General features: G+C 35.6%; 3 protein-coding genes across 3 annotated transcripts; 1 reads left to right on the top strand and 2 right to left on the bottom strand.

The window, feature by feature from the left end:
* Nucleotides 1-45: 45 nt before the first annotated feature.
* On the top strand, nt 46-2,573 carry LOC132178312 (3-isopropylmalate dehydratase large subunit, chloroplastic-like). Its single transcript, XM_059590759.1, has 4 exons — nt 46-207; nt 808-855; nt 956-1,114; nt 2,130-2,573. The coding sequence occupies exons 1-4, from the start codon at nt 46-48 to the stop codon at nt 2,268-2,270; spliced, it is 510 nt and encodes a 169-aa protein (XP_059446742.1). The 3' UTR covers nt 2,271-2,573.
* A 2,492-nt stretch (nt 2,574-5,065) lies between these two features.
* Nucleotides 5,066-8,087, bottom strand: LOC132177743 (auxin-responsive protein IAA13-like). Its single transcript, XM_059590184.1, has 5 exons — nt 7,282-8,087; nt 6,354-6,646; nt 6,118-6,247; nt 5,573-5,634; nt 5,066-5,472 (listed from the first exon to the last, which is right to left on the bottom strand). The coding sequence occupies exons 1-5, from the start codon at nt 7,671-7,673 to the stop codon at nt 5,423-5,425; spliced, it is 927 nt and encodes a 308-aa protein (XP_059446167.1). The 5' UTR covers nt 7,674-8,087; the 3' UTR covers nt 5,066-5,422.
* Nucleotides 8,088-19,173: 11,086 nt separating this feature from the next.
* On the bottom strand, nt 19,174-21,045 carry LOC132180044 (uncharacterized). Its single transcript, XM_059592890.1, has one exon. The coding sequence runs from the start codon at nt 21,043-21,045 to the stop codon at nt 19,303-19,305; it is 1,743 nt and encodes a 580-aa protein (XP_059448873.1). The 3' UTR covers nt 19,174-19,302.
* Between the last annotated feature and the right edge of the window lie 1,225 nt (nt 21,046-22,270).

Here is a 22,270-nt window from a genome sequence, read left to right as displayed (position 1 = left end):
TGTCTCTGTTTTAGTTCTTGACAGATTGCTAGATTTGCCTTTTGAATGATTAATGATGTCTATATATCTTTGCAGCCTTATTCTCCTGATAATCGGGCTTTAGCAAGAGAATGCAAAGATGTGAAAATTGACAGAGTATATATCGGTTCTTGTACAGGAGGAAAAACGGAGGACTTTATGGCTGCAGCCAAAGTTTTCCTAGCTTCAGTAAGAACCCATATATCTTTGTTGTATATGTTGGACAATTCTTTTCTACTTATATGCTGGCATGGATTAAAGTCTAAATATAATGTTCTTTTTTAATCTCTTCTTTCTTTCTTTTTTCCTTTTTTTTACTTCTTGGTTGAGTTGTTGGAAATTTTGATTGCTGGTGGCTGACTTGGTTGGTCTTTATCCATTTGTTATGAATCATGAGAAAAATCTCTAACCGTCTGCCTCATATGAGTAGTATAATATAATTCATGAGCATTAGGGATGTATTTTGCTCACAAAACATGTATCTTAATTTCTTCTGTATGGCACAATGCCTTAATTTGCATACTTTGTTCTTGTATTTTATTTTGATCTTTCAGCATTATTTACTTTATTGAGCAATCAAACTGAGATTTAGGTATGCTGTTGTGTTTTGTTCATTAAGGAGTCTTTGACTTTCTGATAGTGTTAATAGAGTAACTATGCCCCTTTTTTCTGAGTTACTTATTTTATTGTAATTCATTTGATTTCCCAGCGCCATTGTTTCTGCTTGCTAAGATTATTTTTCTCTCTTTGCGGTATTAAGCTAAAAAGATGTAATTGATTTTTCTGCAGGGCAAAAAGGTGAAAGTTCCCACATTCCTCGTCCCTGCAACCCAAAAGGTCTGTAAATCTAAATCATGGTTCAGATAAATAGAAAATAATCATAGGAAGAATGTAATGGTAAATGAAATGTTAAGCATCCATATGATTAACTTTACAGGTTTGGATGGATGTATATAGTCTTGAAGTACCAGGATCTGGTGGCAAGACTTGCTCCCAGATATTTGAAGAAGCTGGTTGTGACACACCGGCAAGTCCTGGTTGTGGTGCTTGTTTGGGTGGCCCTAGAGACACTTATGGACGCATGAATGAATCTATGGCAAGTTTTTCTTTTCCTTTCTTTGCACCTTCTAGACAGCATGATTGGATGTTGAGTATAACTAACTCTTTATTTATTTGTTTTCTGAAAGTAGATCCATATTTCCAGCTAAAATCTCAATAAAAAATCAATAGAAATACTAAATTGGAATAAAATGACTTGCCCATGGCCCAGTCCTAATGGTCATCGCCACAATGTGCAAAGAAACTCCAGAGCTTATCTGGGATGAGATTCTGAATGTAATACATGTTTCATGAGAACTGAAATGCTTTTGTTGTTCTTTCCAGTTCATAATGTTAACCCCAGTAATGTTTCCTGAGAAGTTTACATTATGCTTGTAATGATGCCAATAGGGTGATTACCATGTTTTGACTGGTTAGAACTGTGAGGGCGACTCTCAACATTATTGTGCTGTATAGTAATATTGTAGTACATGTTCTCCCTGTGCTGGAACTCATAGATCATTGCATTGCATGTCAACGTATTCAAATGGGTGAGAATGATGCCTGACCTTTGTGGGTCCCTGTAGAAGATTAATCTTTACATGAGATTGACAGTAATTGTTTGGTCGACATTTATTTTCTGTCTCAAGAAGAACAAAGGGTTTATCGGAGCAATTGCTCAGCAGTGACACTTCAATTTTTGAATTATTTAGAAGGGCTTGAGGGCGTTTCCTGTCATCAATATATATATATATATTTTGGTGTGATGGCTGACATTGTAAGGTGTAAATGGTTCTTTAATTTATCTGGAACGAGAGTTGTTGGGAATCCTAACTTCGAATGCTGATTTTGATTGGCATTGGGGTGAAATGACTGTTGGGGTTATTTACACCCATCAAAGATGAGGAGTGAAGGTGCAGAGAAACTATGTACATATTAATTGGTTTTGTTTATGCATGAGTTTATTTGTAATTATTGTGTATCTCGACTACCCCATTGTGTTTTTAATAGATTTCTCATAATGACTATAATTTCTATGAATTTCATATGACTGTGAGGGATGGTATTTGCAGGTCTGTGTGTCAACCACAAACAGAAACTTCCCAGGCCGAATGGGACATAAAGAAGGCCAGATATATCTTGCTTCTCCATATACTGCAGCAGCATCTGCTTTGACAGGCTATGTTACCGATCCAAGGGAGTTCTTGCTGTAGGCTATAAATATCATAAATATGTTGGTTACTTTGTACCCCATCACTGGAGGTCAAATAATGGATCTTGCTGTACGGATGCTTGAAGCTGTTGTGTTTTATGATTATTAGGATCTTTTAGTGCTAATAAATAGCTTTTAAGTGAGTTGTAGCCTCTGCAATAAACTTTGTTTCTTAGGGCAGTAGTGCTGGAACGACCCATCAAAGAAACCAAGGAATAAGGGGAGATGAATGTCATGACAATCGCTGTTGACAAGACTCATCATTGTATATGATTTTTCCATGTATTGGAACTTGTTTGGTTTATATTTCTCTTATTCTCTGGCCAAATTATAGGAAAACCTTAAATTGCTCGCCCCAAGCTGTCTTAACGGTGGAACCTGTGTGATTCTTATTTTGATGTGAGGATGTGCAGAAAAGTAGCAGGGCTTTCTTCTAAATACCAAACTTAGGGCCGGTAACTTTTGACACGACTCGCATATCTAACACAAATCATCGTGAAATTTGTTGGTTTGGAATGAAGGGTCTGACTTGCCTAATTAAATGGATTGAATTAGGGTCGACTTGTATAGTTTTATATTCATGCATTGATACGATCCGAATTTGATACGTGACATTTAGGCTAGCAATTTTTGGCACAACCTGTAAATTTAAACACGAATCCAATATGAAATTAGTACATTAAAGTTAAGAGGTCTAACTCATTTAATTAAATGGATCAAGTTATGATTGACATTTATAGTCTTATATATATATATATGATCTGAATCTAACAAACATTCAAATTTGCCACCCCCAAGTTGAACGTCATCAGACATTTTCAAAGAGGCATATTTATGATCTAAATTATACAATCCCCGAGTAGGGTTAATGGGTATTTCAAAAGTTATACCCTATCTGCGTCCTCTGAATTAAGGATCTGAATAAGGTTGAAGGGTCTCAAAATGGTTATGCCCCTTCCTATCCCCTACTATTCTGTAGATTGTTTCGTTTACAGAACCCTGTCTACGCTTACCACCATTTATGGCAGCCCCAATTATTCCTTTGGGCTGAGTAATTTATTTGACCAATTTTCAGCTACTTTACAGGTGGCTATATTACCTTTGTTTTTTATTTTCTTGTAATTTTTCATTTTTCACATTTTCTCACTATGAAAAAAAAAAAAAAAAAATACCACAATCTACCTTTTGCTGCTTGATTGTCCTCCAAGTGCACTTGACAGTGAAGGGCACAAACTAGCAAGTTTTCCTGATCTTTGGATGCTTGGCACAAACAGAAAATATTTAGTCAGTAGTTACTTTATGGGTCATGTAACTATCCCTCTTTTTCGGCCTGAATAAATTTCCTCTCTCAAATAAGGGGTTCCTAGGATTTGTGTGGAACCATAAAAACAACATAAAAAGCTTTCCAGCTGTTGGGGTTCCATGTCCATCATTGGTGTTCCACTAGAGGGTACATTTGTAAGGTCTCCATTAAAGTTGTAATGGAGCTTTAAGTAGTGGGTCACTATATCCTAAGCCAAATTAAGGAAAAGTTAAAAAGGCATATAAAATAAATAAGCTTAACAACACAAGTCTTTTGCTTTCTCTTTGAAAGAAATCAAATGGAAACCAGCAAGAAAGTATAGGGAACAGATGAAAGAAAGCTGAACAGATCAGCCTCGCATGGGTCTTTTACTAATCACACAACTTTGGTACCCTGTAGAATACAGTTGTCCCCTAATCAATTAAAAATATGGTAATTATTTAAAGAAAAAAGCTATACTCTCAAGCCATCAATTGGTTGTCTTCTGCAGTCAAATTTAACATCATGGCATAATCTTAGTAACCAAGATTGTCTTCTTTTTTTTCTTTCTTTTTTCCTTTTTTTTGTCTTTCTCTGTGTTTCATAATCGCCTATAGCATTGGAGCCTTTCTGCCAAAAATAAAATAAATTGAATAAAACTTCATGAAAGATTTACTATCAAATTTCTAACATGATGGCATAATCTTTTAGATTGATGAAGGTTTGCATATGGGGGGTTTGGTGTTCTGCAATTGCAAAAACAAGACAAGTGAAATGTTGAGAATCATGTGAAGCAAAAGTTGCAGATAGCTTATTGTTGATTACATAAAACCAGGGATCAGTAATCTTTGATTAAGTGTAACTAGGGCAATGCCATTAAGCAAATGACTCTCATCCACTATTTCTCACTTACTATCAATCTCTTACATAATCAATTTAAAAACTGCAGGTACAAAATTTAAATCAGTTTGAAATAAATAAAAGTTTGAATTTGAAATTAGGATTATACGGTAACAATTCATATTCACGTGTCAAATTTGAGTTGTGTCAAGTGATAAATATAAAATTATATAAATCAACTTTAACTTAACTCATTTAATTAAACGAGTTAAACTCTTCAACCCTAATCCGCTAATTTTGTATTGAATTTGTATTAGATTATTCATAAATCGTGTAGACAAAAGAAGTACAAAAACAGCTACTAGAATCATAATTACATACAGCTAAGTCGATGACCATTAATATTCTGGGAGAATGGTGCTAATCACATTTTTGTTGCAGTGATTTACATTAAAACCATGACATTTGTAATGCAAAGCTGTGCTGCATGGAAGCTTGGCATAATTTAAACAGGTTGATTTCAGCTATGAAGAAATAAACTAAGCAAATTATGTCAAAGCAGGAACAAAAGAATTTCAAAACACTCTTTGGAACATATAAAAAAACAAGGCCAACCAACACAACAACATATTTCAAAAATCAAAACCACACAAGTTTTTTCTGTTATCACCAAGTAAAAAACTGAGACCACTAGATTGCAGCAAGCTCAACACTCTAGATATCAAGTACTCCCATATTTACAATACTGTGAAGCAGCAATCGGCCAAGTAGGCAGGCCAGTATGGTAGTACTATATAAGAGACTGTAAAAACTAAAATCAAAATGGCCTACAAGAACAAAAAAGCAGCAAGAACCAGGGAGAATGGTCGAGTATAACCAAAAAAAAAAAAGGAAGCAGGATTAAAGCCATGGAAGAACAATCTTCGCAGAACACTCTGTCTCATCAACTTTTCTACTTTCCTTTAACTTGTGTTGTCAAACTGTGGGGTTTCATCTTTCCAAATATGAAAATGAACAGAGAGCTGAGATATTCATATGGGCTTGCATCTTTGTCTGTCATTCCTTTCTTGAAATCTTGGACCTGGAAATATATGTTATCTAGAATTAGAAAGCAGGGGAAAAGAAATAGACCCAAAAATTTGAATGCCAGAAGCAAGAATGAAAACTGTAAATTTAAATACCAAGTCCATTAGCCTCAGAGGTTCTCATGATTCGAAGCCGTTTCACAGAGGTAAGGAACATCCTGAATACAACAGAAAATAAGACATTCTGTAAACATCACATAAAATAAATTAACCAAAAAAAAAGGTTGAACTGGGAAAATTATTTCCTCTTTTTTTTTTTTTTCTTTCAAAAAATGCTAATTACTACACCCCCGTCCCACTGTAATGATGAATACCACCACATGAGTCCTCCAGTGGGATGAAAGGTATAGTATGTAACATTGTTCTTTCCTTTCTTATTGGGATGGTGAGGCCAGGGAGCTAAATAATCAGCTGTATCTTCTTTTGGTCATCCAAGATTGTTACTAATCATTAATCAATGAGTCATGGGGCATGACACGCTCAAATAGGCCACCTAGTAATATGGTCCAATAATGGCTAGGACCATCAAGAGGGGCTAGGCTCACTTACACTTTATGTGTGTGCCCATTTCCCTTTTTCCTCACTCCCTTTTTAATTTTTATTTTTTTTGTGATTTAAAATTGTAACACTAAATTGCATACCCCCATGGAACATCTCCCACAAGCATCCAGTCTCCCTCTTTATCTTCATAAGTGAGCACAAATTCAGATGAACCATCCAAAAGCTTATAGCCAGAGGCCTTTTGTGATTGTTCCTTCTCTCCACTTGACCCTAATTACACAAGAAAACAAGTAAATAAATATATGGTATCCATCCATAATTAACCCCTTAATGATCATGTCATTTTCTATACATGCAGAAGAGAAAGAGAACTAACCAATTGAACTGACAGCTGTGGTGGACCTAAAGAACATGTCCTCCAGCATTTGGGCTAATGTCTCATAGCAAGAATGAGCATTCAAATCAACCTTCCTTCCGATTGGAACTCCATCCATATTCACTTTCACAAACCCAAGATGACATTTTTCTTTAGCAGCAGGATCAGTCTTGGAATAAATTTTCTTCTTTGAAGCATCCCTGGATTTATCTTCTTCAGCCCTCTGACTCTTTGCTTGATTAACTAAGCTGTTCATCCTATAAGCCCTTATGGGTGGCCATCCCACAACCTGACTGCTTTCATGAAGCAAACCATGACAAATGATTCATAACATCAGCGAATAGATTGAAGAAGAACACAAACAACGATCAGTTATAACTTGTTTCTCACAGCAGCAACCAAGCAATTACTTTGAACAGAGTAAAATAGCAGAAATTTGCAGACGAGTTGGCACTCATAAGGAAAATAAAATATTTAACAAAAAAACAAAAAGCTTATTGTTCGAAGCATTATCAGCTCAATTCAAATATCAATAACAGAGGAAAAAAAATCAATGTAAAAAGAGCATATACAAAAAAAAAAAAAAAAAAAAAAAGCACATAGTCCATTAAGTGATTATTAACTAAAATTACAAAACAGGCGTAGGAGATAAGCTATGCAGGAAAAACAAAGGCACGATGACTAAATAGTAAACAAAATAAACAAGGAAAAATATAAGTCAGTCTATCCAAAGGAGGAAGACTCCACATGAGAACCCAAAACCCCACTTTTATTTTTGCAAATTGAATTTTGATTTTATCGCAGTGCTTGGCACCATTACTTGGGACCAGAGAAACATCCACCTGGCTGACTGAATGTTACGGAAATCATTTTCTAGAATTGGAAAGCGAAAGGACAGAGGAACATAAAAGATAGAAGATTATCTAACCTGACACCGGTAGGAGATCCACCCTCCTGAGAAACAGAGTCAGCAGCTCTCTTGGTCCCAGAAACAGGACCAACAGAAGCAGCAGTAGCTCTGTCTGTGAACCGAGAAGGAACAGAGGAACCATGAGAGACCACAGAAGGAAAGTCCTTGGCAGTCAAGATACGCCCACGCTCACCCCACGTGCAAGGCTTAGCCTTCACACCACCACCACCTAGGCTCAGACCAAGACCCAGCTCCAGCTCAGCCTCGGCCGGGTACGAGGATGCCTCAGAGGACATGCCCACAAAATCTTGCTCCACTACCTCCACCTTTGACACGGTGGACTCATTCGTGGAGGCCCCAGAAGAACCGCCGCCACCTCCACCGCCGAGTAAACCAAGAGTACCATCCATTAGAGCAATAGAGAGAGAAAGAGAAGGAGGGCGTCAAGTTTTCAGCAGAGGTAAAGAAAAAAAAAAAAAGTTTAAGAAAGCTCAGTTTTTTTAGAGAACGGAATGCTAGGATTTGGAGTAATGAGGGGGTGAAAGCAGAGTATAGGGGCAGCAAAAGGCAAGCAAGAAGGAAAAGGGAATGAGGGTAGGTTGAAGGGGGAGGTGGTGGAGGGAGTGATGATGATGGGGCCCATGTGTCTGGTAGTGCGCCTTGCACTCTCACTCTCACCACCCCAACCTCAATTTTTCTTGACATGATTCATATCTCTTTGAGAATCTGATTTTCTCTGTTTCAACAGTGTAGAGAAAAAGGATAATAAATTGCTCTGGAGAGATAGAGATGGGAACAGAGTATCAGCATCAGCAAATCCAATTTGGTTCTTGAAATTCTAACTAAAAAATATATTATCTTCACGGTTTTTGGCCATTTGAGTGGCACGATGCTTTGCAGAAAGAAGAAAACAACAAAGATGGTTAAAATGCCCTTGATTTGATATGATAAAGGTTGGAAGTGAAACAAAAGTCTTTCCATTATGATGTTCTCTATATTTTCATTTTTAAAGCCCTACTATGATGATTAATGATGCTAGGAGTTGGAACTTGTCTTTGGTCATTTCAGAAATAAGGTTGAAAATTCTTATTTGCGTTTTAGATTCATATCCCATTAAAACATAGGTATAATATTACATCTATCAATTATAACTTAATTTATTTAGTCAAGCCGATTATACATCTTAACCTTAAATAATTAATTTTATGTTAGATTCGTGTCGAATTTATATGTCAATCTTAACTCAATACATTTAATTAAATAGATTAGACTTTCAACTTTAATTTACTTAATTTGTATTGAGTTCGTATCAAATTCGTAAATCGTGTAAAAAATTATCAATTCTGAGAGAAACTACTACTTACTTTGAGTACACTACAAAAGCAGGCAGTAGATAGTAAAGTTCTCTTGAGATGTCATATTGGTTGCTGGTTTGAAATTCTAGTCATAGGCCAAAACGTCAAAAAGAAAAATGGATACTACTTCTGTTATATTAAAAAATAATAAGAAAAAGGTAGACTGTCACAACCCCATTTCTTTCTAGATTTTTGTTTTCTCTAAATTGAGCAAATTTCTCTCTTTTTTTTCTTTTTTTTTTTTTTTAAAAAAAAAATGGTACTTAAAGTCAGAAATTTCATCCAAAAAGAAAAACCAAAGAAGATAACAAAACTGTCTCACAAACTAACACCAATTAGAGGTGTGATTTTAATTTATTAGCTATATCTTGCTTAACAAGGTAAAGATTTAAACTTAAAAGGGCAAGATATGTAAGAACGAATCAGAATCTTTTCCAATCGAAAGGAACCGAAAATAAACCGAGTAGTTAAACGTATTATAACTAACGGATTCTTTTCCGATTTTTTTTTTTTCAACGGGAGAGAATCCTGGTCTAATGGAAGCATCAAGGAATTAATAAAAATTAATATCAGCACCTACAAGCCACACTAATATGACAATTATATTACTCGAATGAAGAGTAGCACTACCTTTAATCTGAGCCTAGGTGGGTTTATAGGTTAAAGTCTTTTTAAAAAGAAGAAGAAAAAAAAAACATTATTATAATATTTACTTGTCTTTGTTCCTATGTGCTGTCTACTATTTAGAAGACAAACGGCACCTTAACTTGTTTTAGAAAGTTGAGACCTTAAAGAGATGCATTGGCAGTGGGCGGTGGGGCTGCTAGAAAAGGTTAAATGTTTTTTTCTAGAGCAGGAAAACATATTCATTATTAATTATTCATAAAACCATGTTTATGATTACTAATTATCCCCCTGGGGACCACATCAGAACAAATTGTCTGGCACAGATGGTCTAATCAATTGATTGTTTAGGAAAGAAAGGAACAAAAATAAAGCAAAAAGAATAGTCCCATTTCACAAACCCTTCAATCCTGCCTTCCTATTCCTACACTTTTGTTCTCTAAAATCCTTGCATTGCTCAGGCTCTGTCTTCATAATCCTTTGCACTGTTCCCATATTTAATTGTTGCCATTACTCACTACTCTAAGTAGTCCGAGCATTTATATTCGACTCAATAAATTAAGGGAAAACTCTATTTATTTTATAAACTTACGTATTTTTTGCAAACACTCTTTTAATGTCTAAAATTTCTTACTTCGGTGTATCGAACTTTTGATTTGCTTTCAGTTACTCCTCTTCCGTTAGGAATTACAGTTAAATCAAATGGTCAAATGTATAAAAGACCTTTATATTTCTAAAATTTTTAAAAATCCCAAATTTACCCCTAAAATTCCAAAATTCCAAAATTTTTTAAAAATTATTTTTAATAAAAAATAAGAGTATTTTAGTAATTTCATACTCATCCGTTAGGATTTAACAGAAAATCCTAACGGAATAGGCAAAGTGAAAGGAAATAAAAATTGGATACACTAAAATGAGAGATTTTGAATAATAAGAAGTGTCTGCAAAAGGCGTGAAAGTTTGTGGGGGGTAAGTAAAGTTTCCCCATAAATTTTTTTTTTTTTACTTTAATTAAAAAAAATTATGAAAGGAGAGTAATTAATGTTAAAGAAATTTTAATTTCCTTTTTTTTTTTTTTCTTCCCCATTTAGTGAGTGAATGGTTAGCAACTCATCAAATGTTTCAGCATTTGAACCGGATATAGTTCATTTGGGTGCCATTTTAGCATCTGGTTAGCCAAAATAGCATTTGGGTTATTTTGGCTAGCTAGATGAGGATGCTTTCGTTATATCAAAACTTTTTGTTTTTCAAAATAAACCAAAAAAAATTAAAAATGCATTAATAAAGCCCGTACCCTTAATGGGTATCACAATACTGGAATTTGTATCATACACTTTATAATGGTGGTCCAAAATTATTTTACATTAAACTAATTAACATACGTTGAATGGGTACAGGATACCCACTAATTACCCCAAAGGAAAAGGTATATGATACCCGTCTTTACAGTTTATACCAATATTTTATTTTTCATACCCAAAAGGTGCATCAGATCGGAGGAAATTCCAGTACATATCTGATCTTCTGTTTGAACAATATCTTTGTAATTCAACTCTCATTTTAATTGAATATTTTGCGTGTTAAACCTCATTTACACATAAGTGGATGGATATTATAATATTAATTAAATTATTAAATTCTTAATTGAATATTTTGCGTGTTAAACCTCATTTACACATAAGTGAATGGATATTAGAATATTAATTAAATTATTAAATTCATATTTTTTGTAAGTTTAATTTTTTTTTAAATAACTAGTGATTTAATAAATTTTTCGCTTTCATACAAATTAATGTGCCTTAACATAGCAACACATAACAAGAAGATCGAAGAAGTGGCTGAGAATTTTCTTGCTAATTATATTGCTACAAAAATTAAACAATCCCTACATATATTTCACAAATAGACATCATAGCTCATTCAGGTGCACACTCTGCACACTCAAATCCCAATTTATGGATTTTGGTTGCAAGATACAGCAGCATGATACTATTGCTGCTTGTATTTAAGCTTATAGATCACTAGAGATTTATTTTTAACATTTTATAACTAGGGTCGATTACTTTTTTAGTACCTAGGTTTTCACATTTTTATTTTTTTCACACTTAAGTTTTAATTCGTATCATAGATGGTACCTGACTTATTGGTAAATACCAGTTTAGTACCTCCATCATAATTCCATCAGCCAAACTATTGGACTGCAATAAGGGTGGTTTCAACCACCCTCTGCAGCCAGTCTAGGGGTGGCTCGGTCACCCACAAGGCCTTTGGGAGTGGTTTCGGCCATTGGGGTGACTGAAGCACCTCCAAGGGCCTTAGGAGTGGTTCAGCCACCTCCAGACGAGCTGTAGCGGGTGGCCAAAACCGCCCCCATAGCAGTCAGTTAGTTTAGCTTGCTAAATTGTGACACAAGTACTAAATTAGTATTTACCCATAAGTCATATATTATCTGTGATATGAATTAAAACCTAAGTACTAAAAATGTAATTAGTCCTTATAAGTATTAGCATATGAAAAGTGGAATAGTATTATACAATGATGTGTTTATCCTGATAAATGTTATTTTGCATTTTTCTAGTATTTTCTCATCATACTTAACTGACGTAGCAAGTTCAATCCACCCAATGACCAATTTTAATTAAAAATTAAAAATTAAAATCAAAGTAGATTGAGCGTGACCATGAGCTGAGTATGTTGGAAGAATGGTGAGAGAATGCAAACTGGCATTTCTCGTTTATCTTTGTGAGTGCATAGACTGAGAAAAAGCATAAAAGAAGTAGATCCACAAACCATTTTGCTTGGTTGATTTCTTTTTTACTTTTTTGCCTCTTGAATCATAGACAAAAGAATGCCTATTAGAAAGAGGATAAAGTTAAAGATACCCTATAATCTTACCACTAGGGCTTTATTCGGCAAGATCTCATCCTCATTTTGCCGTTAAAAAGCTAAAATAATAATAATAATAATAATAATAATAAAGAAAATTTAAACTATTGATTTACTCATATGGAAACCTTGATTATGATAATAACAACATGTCAACATGTCCAAAAAAAAAACCGAAAAAAAGAAAGAAGTGAATAGGTACCATATAAAAGTTACTTGCTTTTTGTGATTGTGACTTTCACTTATAGCTTTTTCCTTTTTTATTTTTGAGAAAATGGCCTGTGCTTAGCTTCCATTTTCTTTTTGGTGCAAAAGGAATTTCAGTCAAAGCAGGGAGATGTTACGGGCCTGTTTTGCTTTGGGCCCTTACACCATTAATTCTCCATTCAACACTCTCCACTTCATCGAAGCTTCGTTACTTTTTCCTTTTTTCTTTTTCTTTTTCTTTTTTAACGACAAAATTAACGTAAAATCCATATGTTAATTTAATAAACTCAATTAAAGAAAAAACACTTTGTCCGTATTTTATTTAAGGATAAATGCAAAATTAGTCTCTGTGATTTAAAAAATAATTTATAAGTCTCTAGGGTAGGCCAAAATAACATTTTACTCCTTAAACTAATTTTTCGTTAAATGACTTAATGGAAACCGTTACATTGCGACATCGCACCCAATAAAAATAAGACACGTGTTTTTTTTTTTATTTATACTTTTAAAAAATTACAAATAAGCTTTTCCACGTCATTTTGAAGCTCCAATACACACACCACGTCAAATTAAATAAACCAAATCCCTCTATATCTTATGTGCCACTGTCGTCTTCATCTTTCCCAACGATTCTTGTCGTCGTCTTCATCTTCTGATGGGTGTGATCTTCGATTTGTGAGTTACTTTGAGATTTTTGGACATCTGCGTTTTTGGATTAGTTCATTTTTGGGTAGTCTTTCTTTAGAAATTCGGATTTGTTTTTGGGCATTGAAGCATCTTCTCTGTGTCATCTTTTTTGGGAAAGATGAAGACGACCACCGCAAGAATCGATGGGGAAAATAAAAACGACGGCATGAAGACGAAGATAAATACGATGGCAAGAATCATTGGGAAGATGAAGACGACAGCAAGAATCGTATGAGAAGATAAAGACGACGGCGGCACAGGAGATATAAAGGAATTAGGTTTATCTAATTTGACGTTGAGTCATGAGTGTGTGTTGGAGCCTCAAAATGATGTGAAAAAGCTTATTTGTCATTTTTTAAAAACATAAATAAAATAAAAAAACACATATCTTTTTTTTATTTTTGCCTACCTAAGAACCTATAAATTATTTTTCAAACTAAATAAAGTAATTTATAAATTAGGTGAAACACATGAGATATATATGAATATATATCCTCAGCTATTTGGAGTTTAGTTGTCATTTTAAAGTATTGCTACAAAAGGAAAGAAATATCTCGTTTCCAATTTGTTGCCTTTTTTAGTAGTTGTGTCAGGCAGTTGAAACTATCGCGAGAAGTGAAACGAGATAATGGGGCTTCCAACCAAAAACCAAAGGTGAAAAGGTTGTCGCTCCAGAGGACAAACCGACAAGGTGGAACCAGTCACGTGATCCCAACCTTTCTCTGAGCGCCACCTAGGCCGACAGGGTACGCGGCTGACTGGGTGACCTTTTCTTTTCTTTTCTTTTATTATTAGGGTTTTTAGTCCGAGACAGCTCGGCACTGATGGCCTTAACCTGCTCCTCCCAGTACCATTCCACGCGCCAATTCCTTTTCCTTCAACATACCAATTTTTGTTGGACCTTGTGCTAAGTAAAAGGATTAAGTCAAAGGTACCCCTATATATATATATATATCTTTCTTAATATTTTCTTTTGAGATTATGTCAATAATTTTTATTATTTTTATATTGATTGACAAATCAGAATGTCGGCTAGCTATATATATATATATATCTTCAATCAATATTTAAGATATTATTCTGTGTGTGTATATATATATATGTATAGACTATAGTGGAAGAATTGTCATATTTTTGTAAGTAACTTTTATTTGAATCTTATTATTTAAGGTGAATCATTATCCAACTAAAATCCAAATATTCATAAATAGTAAGCAAAAATTGAGAGAGAAATAAGGAGGGGAAGAGGAGTAGGGGGTGGTTGTTGGGATCCTTATGGACCCAAAAGTAATTAAAAGACAGTGCGCAGCAGCCAGCAGCATATTATAGGGTTCCCATGATGCCTAGCCCTCTCCGATGAGATGGTACGGACGTGCCTCCACTTGAGCCCACAAAAGCTAGGGTGGCGGGATATTCCTCTATAATTAGATTAGATTTGTAGTACCGCCTTCCTCGTTCTTTCTTTTACCTCGTCCACAATCCACGCCTCCAACGTGCCTAAGAAATAAATAATATTTCTGTAAAAATAATAATAATAATAATGCTTATATAATAAATAAATACCATAATCATAAAAAATAATAATTACATCGATAATATTAATTATACTATACATATATTCGTTAGCGATATATATATATATATATATATATGATCAATATCTATGTGAAAAGGAAGGAATATTATTCGGTCATATCATGGCTACTGTGGTGAAATAAATATATATATATAAGTTTTGCTTTATTATCATAGTGAATCTATACATATATATATATATTTATAAGTAGTGTTACCAAAAAGTCAATAAAGTGTGTGTCTCTCTCTCTGATCAGGAATGTAATCTGCAAAAGCAGTCTTTTGTAGATGCACCCAAGTTTGGGATAAGAGAGGATCAAAAGGAACTCAAACTTATTTAACCGAATATTAGATCCACCACCCAACCAATCTTCACACTTTGATGACTCAACTTAGAGTAAAGGATATGGGGCAATCTCGATTTGCTTTTCATATTTCTGATTAGAACATTCTTATCACAATCCATATATCATTTTTCCCTTTTTGGGTTGTCTCTATTAGGAAATCTATCATATATATATATATACATCGGTGAGATTTAAAAAATAAGAAGAACGCAAATATAAACAATAACAAGTACAACGAGTCAACGACCCCTAAGTGGGTCAAAACACCAAAGCGGCCCAAAACTATTTTTCAACGTCAAACCGGCTTGGATACAAACCAGGCTTTACATAGCCTAATAGTCACCCAATTCAGAATTAGTAAAATTTGCCAATAAATTGGCCTTTTTTTCTTTTCTTTTTTTTTTAACTTCTATCGAATTTCTGTGTCACACCAACATGCCAGTCCTTTTTGTTTTTATTTTTTATGCTCAGATTTTCCAAATTAATCTCCATATGTCTCTCAGAAAAAGAAAATTGAACTTTCATTTGTAAAAAGGCCGATCTTCATCTCCATCCCAAATTAGAGATAATGTTATGCGCAATCAGAGAAGTTAAAACTCAGCAGCATTATTTAGAATATTGTTAATATGGGCCAAGTATGTACATATTAATCGAAGACATAGTGGCATGTAGGAAACCAAATGTATTACGTGGGCTTTTTAAGCCCAAACTCAAGCTACTCTCTAAAAAATTCAAAAAAAAAAGGTTAATTACTTTTTTTTAGTACTTAGGCTTTTACGATTTTATTTTTTTCCACCTAGGTTTCAATTTGTATCACAGATGCCAAATAGTACCTGACTTATGGGTAAATACCTGTTTAGTATCTCCATCACCATTTCATCAACCAAACTAACGGACTGCCATAGGGGTGATTTCGGCCACCCCATGAGGCCGATTTGGGGGTGGTTCGACCACTCCCATGACCTCTAGTAGGTGGCCTCAAGGCCTTTGAGGGTGGTTTTGGCCACCCCTTTTTTGGCCTTTGGGGGTGGTTACCACCCCAAGTCCCCCGACCGGCCGTAAGGGGTGGCCGAAACCACACTCCCATGGCAATCCATTAGTTTGACTGATGGAATGGTGACGAAGGTATTAAACTGGTATTTACTCATAAATTAAATACCATCTATGATACAAATTGAAACCTATGTGGAAAAAAATAAAAACGTGAAAACCTAAATACTAGAAAGGTAATTAACCAAAAAATAATAATAATAAAGGTCTACCCCACTCCCCCGAACAAATTTATTTTAACTTTTTAATCTCAAACCCAAGTTACTCCAAGAAAAAAAAAATGATCCATTTGGTGATTTATTAATTAATTATTAGGCTCTTTCAAGAAAATTATATAGAAAAGGTCTCTTAGAACATAATTTTTTTAATGAAAAAGGAAGAGTTTATGAATTTTTAAGCTCAAACCCAAAAGCTCCTAGCTAGGCTAGCCACATTTTTTTTTTTTTTTTGTAAATAATCCCTATGGCTATGATGGTCCAACCCCCTAAAAATCATAAAATTATATAAAATGGCTTCTCAAAACCTAACATAACATGTTTTCACATTAATTTTTTTTCATCAATATAGCGTGTAACCCTTGCAATGCACGGGTTGTTTTTAAAAATGGTAGGAAAGAAAAAAAAAATGTTTTTAAGTAGGAAGCAAGGGAAAAAATTATCTTCTATAACACTTTAATGTATAAATTTAAATATTGATGTAGCAAGAAAATTTAGTGAAAAAATATTAGACTTATAACATTAAGAAAGTAATGATACAAAACAAAGTAAAGAAACTTACTATAAATTAAATGAAAGCAGCTTCTCACGTATTGCTAACTATTTCCAAAGGGAATCGGATAAATTTCCTCTATTCAATAGAAATCTCATGTATTTAATTAAGAAAAAAAATTTAAAACATTAATTCAAAAGTCATTGTGCATAATAGATCTAGAGTATGTCACCCAAAAACCAAGAGCAGAAAGGATTAGGATTCGAGAAATGCTAGGAGTCAATATTTTTCTCATATTTGACCCATATCATCTTATAAATCAACCATTAGATTTATGCACTTATGTGAGCCCCACATAAGTCAATGATGAACCCCACAAATCTAATGGTTAATATATTAAATTTGAGAGAGAATATGAGCCAAATATGAGAAATTTATTGACCCCCAGCATTTCTCAATGGATCCCCTACAATTTTAAAGAAAAAAAAAAATGATTGGTGTTAATATTTTTCTCATATTTTATCCATCTCATCTTATAAATCAACCATTAGTATATTTTCAAATTACGTGATTTTGGCTATTTTTAGGTATATATCTCATTTTGGTGTTTAATTTAAGTCAAATATATTTCATCATCAATTTATTCTTCTCTAGTTGATTACTTCTAGTAGCTTGACTCCTTTAACATTAGGTATACTCTATCTAAACCATATCCAAAACAACCAAAGCCTATCAAAGTTTTAGTAAAGGAGATCACATAGAAGAAATGTTCCAGAGGTTCTGGGATAACTATTGCAATAGCGGACAAGTGGGTCATTTGTCTAGTAAAGAGGGTTATCAGTTGCAAAAAGGCTTTGTAAGTTTTGACATTGTGCGATTTCTCGATATTCTGTTGTAAGTGATTTATTGGGTTTGGCTCTCTCAGGGAGGTTTTACTTTTAAAGAGTTGTCTAAAAGTTTTATCTTCGTAACCAAATATCTGTGTCGATTTGATTTACAGCTTTTATACATATTTGATGAGTTGTTGCATGCTTAATATTTTTAACTTCCGTATATTTTTGGTGAACACCTATTCAACCCCTTTCTAGGTGTAGATTGGAGTCTATTAACATGAATTAAAATTTATCTGTTTTCACTAAGGGACATTTTTATTTAAAAAGAAATTTTAGTTTTTTATTTTTCATCCCAAGTGTGTTTGTTTAAAATATTTGAGTATGAAAAAACACAAAAGCACACAGTAAGATAAGTGAAAGCTAAACATTATGACGTGTATATATATATCATATGATCATGTATCATATATAAAAACCTGCTTATATTTATTTTTATTATTGTTTAAAAATTAAAAATACATAAGATCGTTTGACCTTAATTAATTAGGAACAAATTAGAGGCTTTAGGCTGTAAGAGTTTAATTCCTCTCAAAGTTCTTCAGTTGTCAAAGTCTTATAAGCTTTGTGATCATAAAACCAACATGATAAACCTATTTAACCTAGAAGACTTATTTCTATTGAAGCATTATTCGTATGAAGTTCTTATCAAGCACCATGTAGTCAAAACTTTAATTTGGAAGTTGTTCATGTGTAAATAAATTAAAATAAATTGTAACGTTGGAAGTGAAATAGACATATCTAAAATCATTTAATAATTTCTTAGTCTCATACCAAATATTTGGGAAACTATATAATATTTTGATCAAAGTCTATTTTTTTAAAAAAAATAATAAATTTTTTTTTTTTTTTTTCATGCATCATCTTTAATTTAGTCCTTAACCTCTGAAGAAAAGATTGAAATAAGATCAAGTATAGTTGGAACTTGGAAATCAGTACTTACTATATGAATTTTGGAAAATTGTAGAAACGCATTCTTTCACTTTAATTTGTTTTTTGTGGTTTTTGTTAAATTATCAGTTATCTAAAAAATTTAAGCTTATAGGAAGAAGTGTGGGTTCGAACTTCTTTTTCCAACACGTAAAATATTTAATTGAAATGGGGATGACAGAGTCAAGGTTCGATCCTAAAACCTTTCACTATGATACAATGTTAAATTACTATTTATCTTAAAAACTTAAACTTATAAAAAAAAAATTAATTTAATTATTTAATTAATATTTTAACAGTTTCTGTAAATGGTGAACAAAATTCTCAATATGTATTTTATGTGGGCAACATGAAGAAAACAAAGGTCCAAGCACCATGCAAATATATTCTTCCAAAATACAAAAGGGTTCACTGCAAAAAAAACAAAACCCACACACCACCTTATTTAATTATTCGATTATGAAAATGTTCATCAAGATCAGTAAATTTCCATTTCACCTTTTTTTTTTTTTTGTATTTGTTTTTCCTGTGCTCCCATGGAATAAATGAGACAGAAATTGGTCACAAGGACAAAAAATATATTTTTTTTAAAAAAAAATTATAAAAAAGAGAGCGTAGAATGGCCTAACCAAATCCACCTCAATTCCCTCACATTCACCCCCAATATGAACGGTCTTATCCTTCATAAGATGGAGTCGTCCCCACCGTGCATGTACATAGTCCTCACCGCACATTAACAAAATCCAAGCTGTGTTTCTTCGCAACGAGACTGACCGAGATTTAAATGTAGCTGACATCATCGGCTGAAGAAGAGCGGCGGACCCGCCCACTATCACCTTTCTTGCTCCCCCCGCCGGGGCCTCCTCCACCGCAAACGATCTGGCACTCACACCCACATATGTTGCTGAAGCAGGAGAACAAGCCATTGCCACTATCGGAGTGGCGCCGCCCGCGCCTGTTCTCGCTTGACCGGATGCTCGAGAACTCGCCGCGGTCGTACACGGGAGGGAGCTCCGTCCGCCACCGCTCGAGCTTCGACTGCAGCCCCTCCACGCTCTCATCCAGGCTCCACCCGCCCACCACCGAACTCCCCTCCTCGTCCACCCGTGGTGCCTTCGCCATCTCCGCTGCCACCTCCGAAGGTGACGGCCCCAACTCCGACTCCGTCAATATCGCCGTCTTCCGCCCCGGTGTTGCTCCGTATTCCGCCGCCCCCGACCTTCTTGGTGTCCCATACTCCAACAGCCCGTTGAATTTGTGGAAGGACTTTGTGCGCATGGGCGTGGCTCGTGGATGAACCGGCGTGGAGCGATGGTGGACCGGCGTGGAGCGATGGTGGACCGGCGTGGAGCGAGGATGGACTGGCGTGGTGCGTGGGTGCATGGGTGTCGAACGTGAGTGATGTACGGGCGTGCTCTCCTTTCTCGGGGTCCCGAAATCCAAATTCAAACCCGCTTTCTCCAGCTTCACTTTCGGTTTCTCCACCTCGGACTCCGACCAGTTGTCGATTTCTATCACGGGTGTTTCATTCAACACCACCTTTTTCGGCGGCGCAACCTCCGAGCCGCTCAGTACCGAACTTGGCTTACCGTTACGACCGTTTTTTTGGCCCTTCCTTGGAGTGGGGTCGTCGGCAACTTCCGAGACGCTAATAGCGGAACTTGGTTTTCCAATTTTACCCTTCCTCGGTGGGTCCCGGGAGATTTCCGAGCCGCTGATTAACGAGCTGGCCTTCTTGTTCTTGCCATACCTTTTGGCCTTCCCGGCATCAGAACCGCTGATCATCGAGCTCGCTTTGGAGCGTCCCTTCTTCTTCCTGGGCCCCACTTCGGACGCGTTGACCAACGAGCTGGATTTTCCGTTTTTACCCTTGGTGCCCCCTCGGAGTTCTGAGGCGCGAAGCTCCGAGCCAATCATGGAGCTGTTGTCGCTCTTGGTGCGGCGGAGAGAGGGCTTGGAGAGAGGTGTCTGATTGGAGCCAGTAGTGCCGTGTTGAATGCCGGAGTCCTCCTCGCCCATGAGGTGGCGATATCCAACGGCGTTGAGGTGCGAGTAGAGAGGCATGCTGCGCATGGAGCTGTCGAGCACCGCCACGCCGATGTTGAGAATCCCCTGTGGCCGCCCCGATGGCCTACGCACCTGGAGCGCCACGAACCGCATGCCTATCTGGGGTTGGTTGTTGCCGTGATGGTGCGATCGGAACCGCGGCGGGGCGGGGATGAGATTGCCCACGAGGACACGGACCGTGCCCACGTGGACGTCCCTAAACCAGTGGAGCGCGTAGATCTCGATCATCACGGCTGAGGTGTCGGAGTATAGAAATTCCTCGTCGACGCGGAACACGAACTTGTCGTTCCACGTGGGGTTGTTGTCGCCATGGGTGTCCACCCGGGTTGAGAGCTTCCGATCTGGGTGCACCCACGCCACCGCGTAGGTGCGCATGGAGCGCGACACATTGGCCAAGTCTTGCGCCGATATTATGTTAAGCTCCAATAACTGGAATGGGGCTAAAATATTTGACATGATTATGTCGTAGAAACACAGAATTAATGTAAAAAAAACAAGAAAAAAAAAAAACAAAAAAACAAAAAACAAAAAAAGAAGAAGGGGGAAACAGATTACACTATCGATCCAATAATAATACGAGGAAGATGTTTGTTTTGATGTGGGTTATTGCGGTGCAGAAGTGGGTCCTGCTCGCCGTCCAAGACGAGGACGACGAGAAGGCGAGTCATGAATGTGAAGGAAGAATAGAGAGGAAAAATAGGAGGGTGAGAGTGAATGTGGCATTCGTTGATGGGGGAATCATCGTTATAAGACAGCGAAAGGATTGGAAATTGGTTGGTGACTATTGACCAGGCTTTTTGCTAAGCTGTTGTTAGCTTTTCGAAAGGCCTAAATTTGGGTGGGCTTTCGTGCTTTTTGATTTTTCGATAGATATTTTCAGGCGGTGAAGGTTGTTCGCCAGATGTCTTAGGTTGACACGAAGGGAGGGCCAACTGTATTTTGAATATTTGGCGGGGTTTAAGGACGTTGAGGTTTTGAATATGGAGGGACACACCGTACGTAATCATTTTGGTTATATAAATTATTATTATTATTTTTATAGGAAAATTAGAGTTTACCCACCTAAAGTTGACAGTATTTTTCAATTCGAACATCAAAGTTTTAATTTTTGCAATCAACTCCCACAAAGTTTCAATTTTTTTTCAATTCGATCAATATTATCCCAAAATTCCAATATTATCTCTAATTTTTATTTTTTATTTTTATTTTTGATAAAAAAATAAATAAAAATTGGGGTGCAAAAATGGCCAGATGGCAACCACCCGATTTTTTTAAAATTTTTTTTATAAAAATAAAAAATAAAAAATTAGGGGCAATATGAGAAGTTTTGGATGCAATTGGTTAAATTGCAAGAATTTGGAACTTTGAGGGGGTGGATTGCAAAAATTAAAACTTTGGTGTTCAAATTGAAAAACGCTGTCAACTTTGAGGGGGTAAACTGTAATTTTTCCTATTTTTATTATTATCTTTATAGTTACATTGCAGTAACAAAAGTGTATCCATAGATGGTTTTTAGTTATTTTACCCCATAAAGTTTGAAGCGATTTGTAATTCGATTTTCAAAGTTTTAATTTTAACAATCCACACCCCCAAAGTTTTAAAATTTTTCAATACGACCAATATTATCCCAAAATTTTCATATTGCCCTTAATTTTTATTTTATTTATTTTATTAAAAATAA

Source organism: Corylus avellana, chromosome ca4 (genome assembly GCF_901000735.1).
Source record: "Corylus avellana chromosome ca4, CavTom2PMs-1.0".
NCBI lineage: Eukaryota > Viridiplantae > Streptophyta > Magnoliopsida > Fagales > Betulaceae > Corylus > Corylus avellana.
This window is presented reverse-complemented; position numbering and strand designations above follow the sequence as displayed.

Coding starts and splice junctions, on each gene's coding strand:
- LOC132177743 (XM_059590184.1), bottom strand. CDS start 7,673: ATGGATGGTACTCTTGGTTTACTCGGCGGTGGAGGTGGCGGCGGTTCT. Junction 6,248..6,353: donor CACAGCTGTCAGTTCAATTG/GTTAGTTCTCTT, acceptor TTGTGTAATTAG/GGTCAAGTGGAGAGAAGGAA. Junction 5,635..6,117: donor GTGGGAGATGTTCCATGGGG/GTATGCAATTTA, acceptor TGTTGTATTCAG/GATGTTCCTTACCTCTGTGA.
- LOC132180044 (XM_059592890.1), bottom strand. CDS start 21,045: ATGTCAAATATTTTAGCCCCATTCCAGTTATTGGAGCTTAACATAATA.
- LOC132178312 (XM_059590759.1), top strand. CDS start 46: ATGATTAATGATGTCTATATATCTTTGCAGCCTTATTCTCCTGATAAT. Junction 208..807: donor CCAAAGTTTTCCTAGCTTCA/GTAAGAACCCAT, acceptor ATTTTTCTGCAG/GGCAAAAAGGTGAAAGTTCC. Junction 856..955: donor TCGTCCCTGCAACCCAAAAG/GTCTGTAAATCT, acceptor TTAACTTTACAG/GTTTGGATGGATGTATATAG.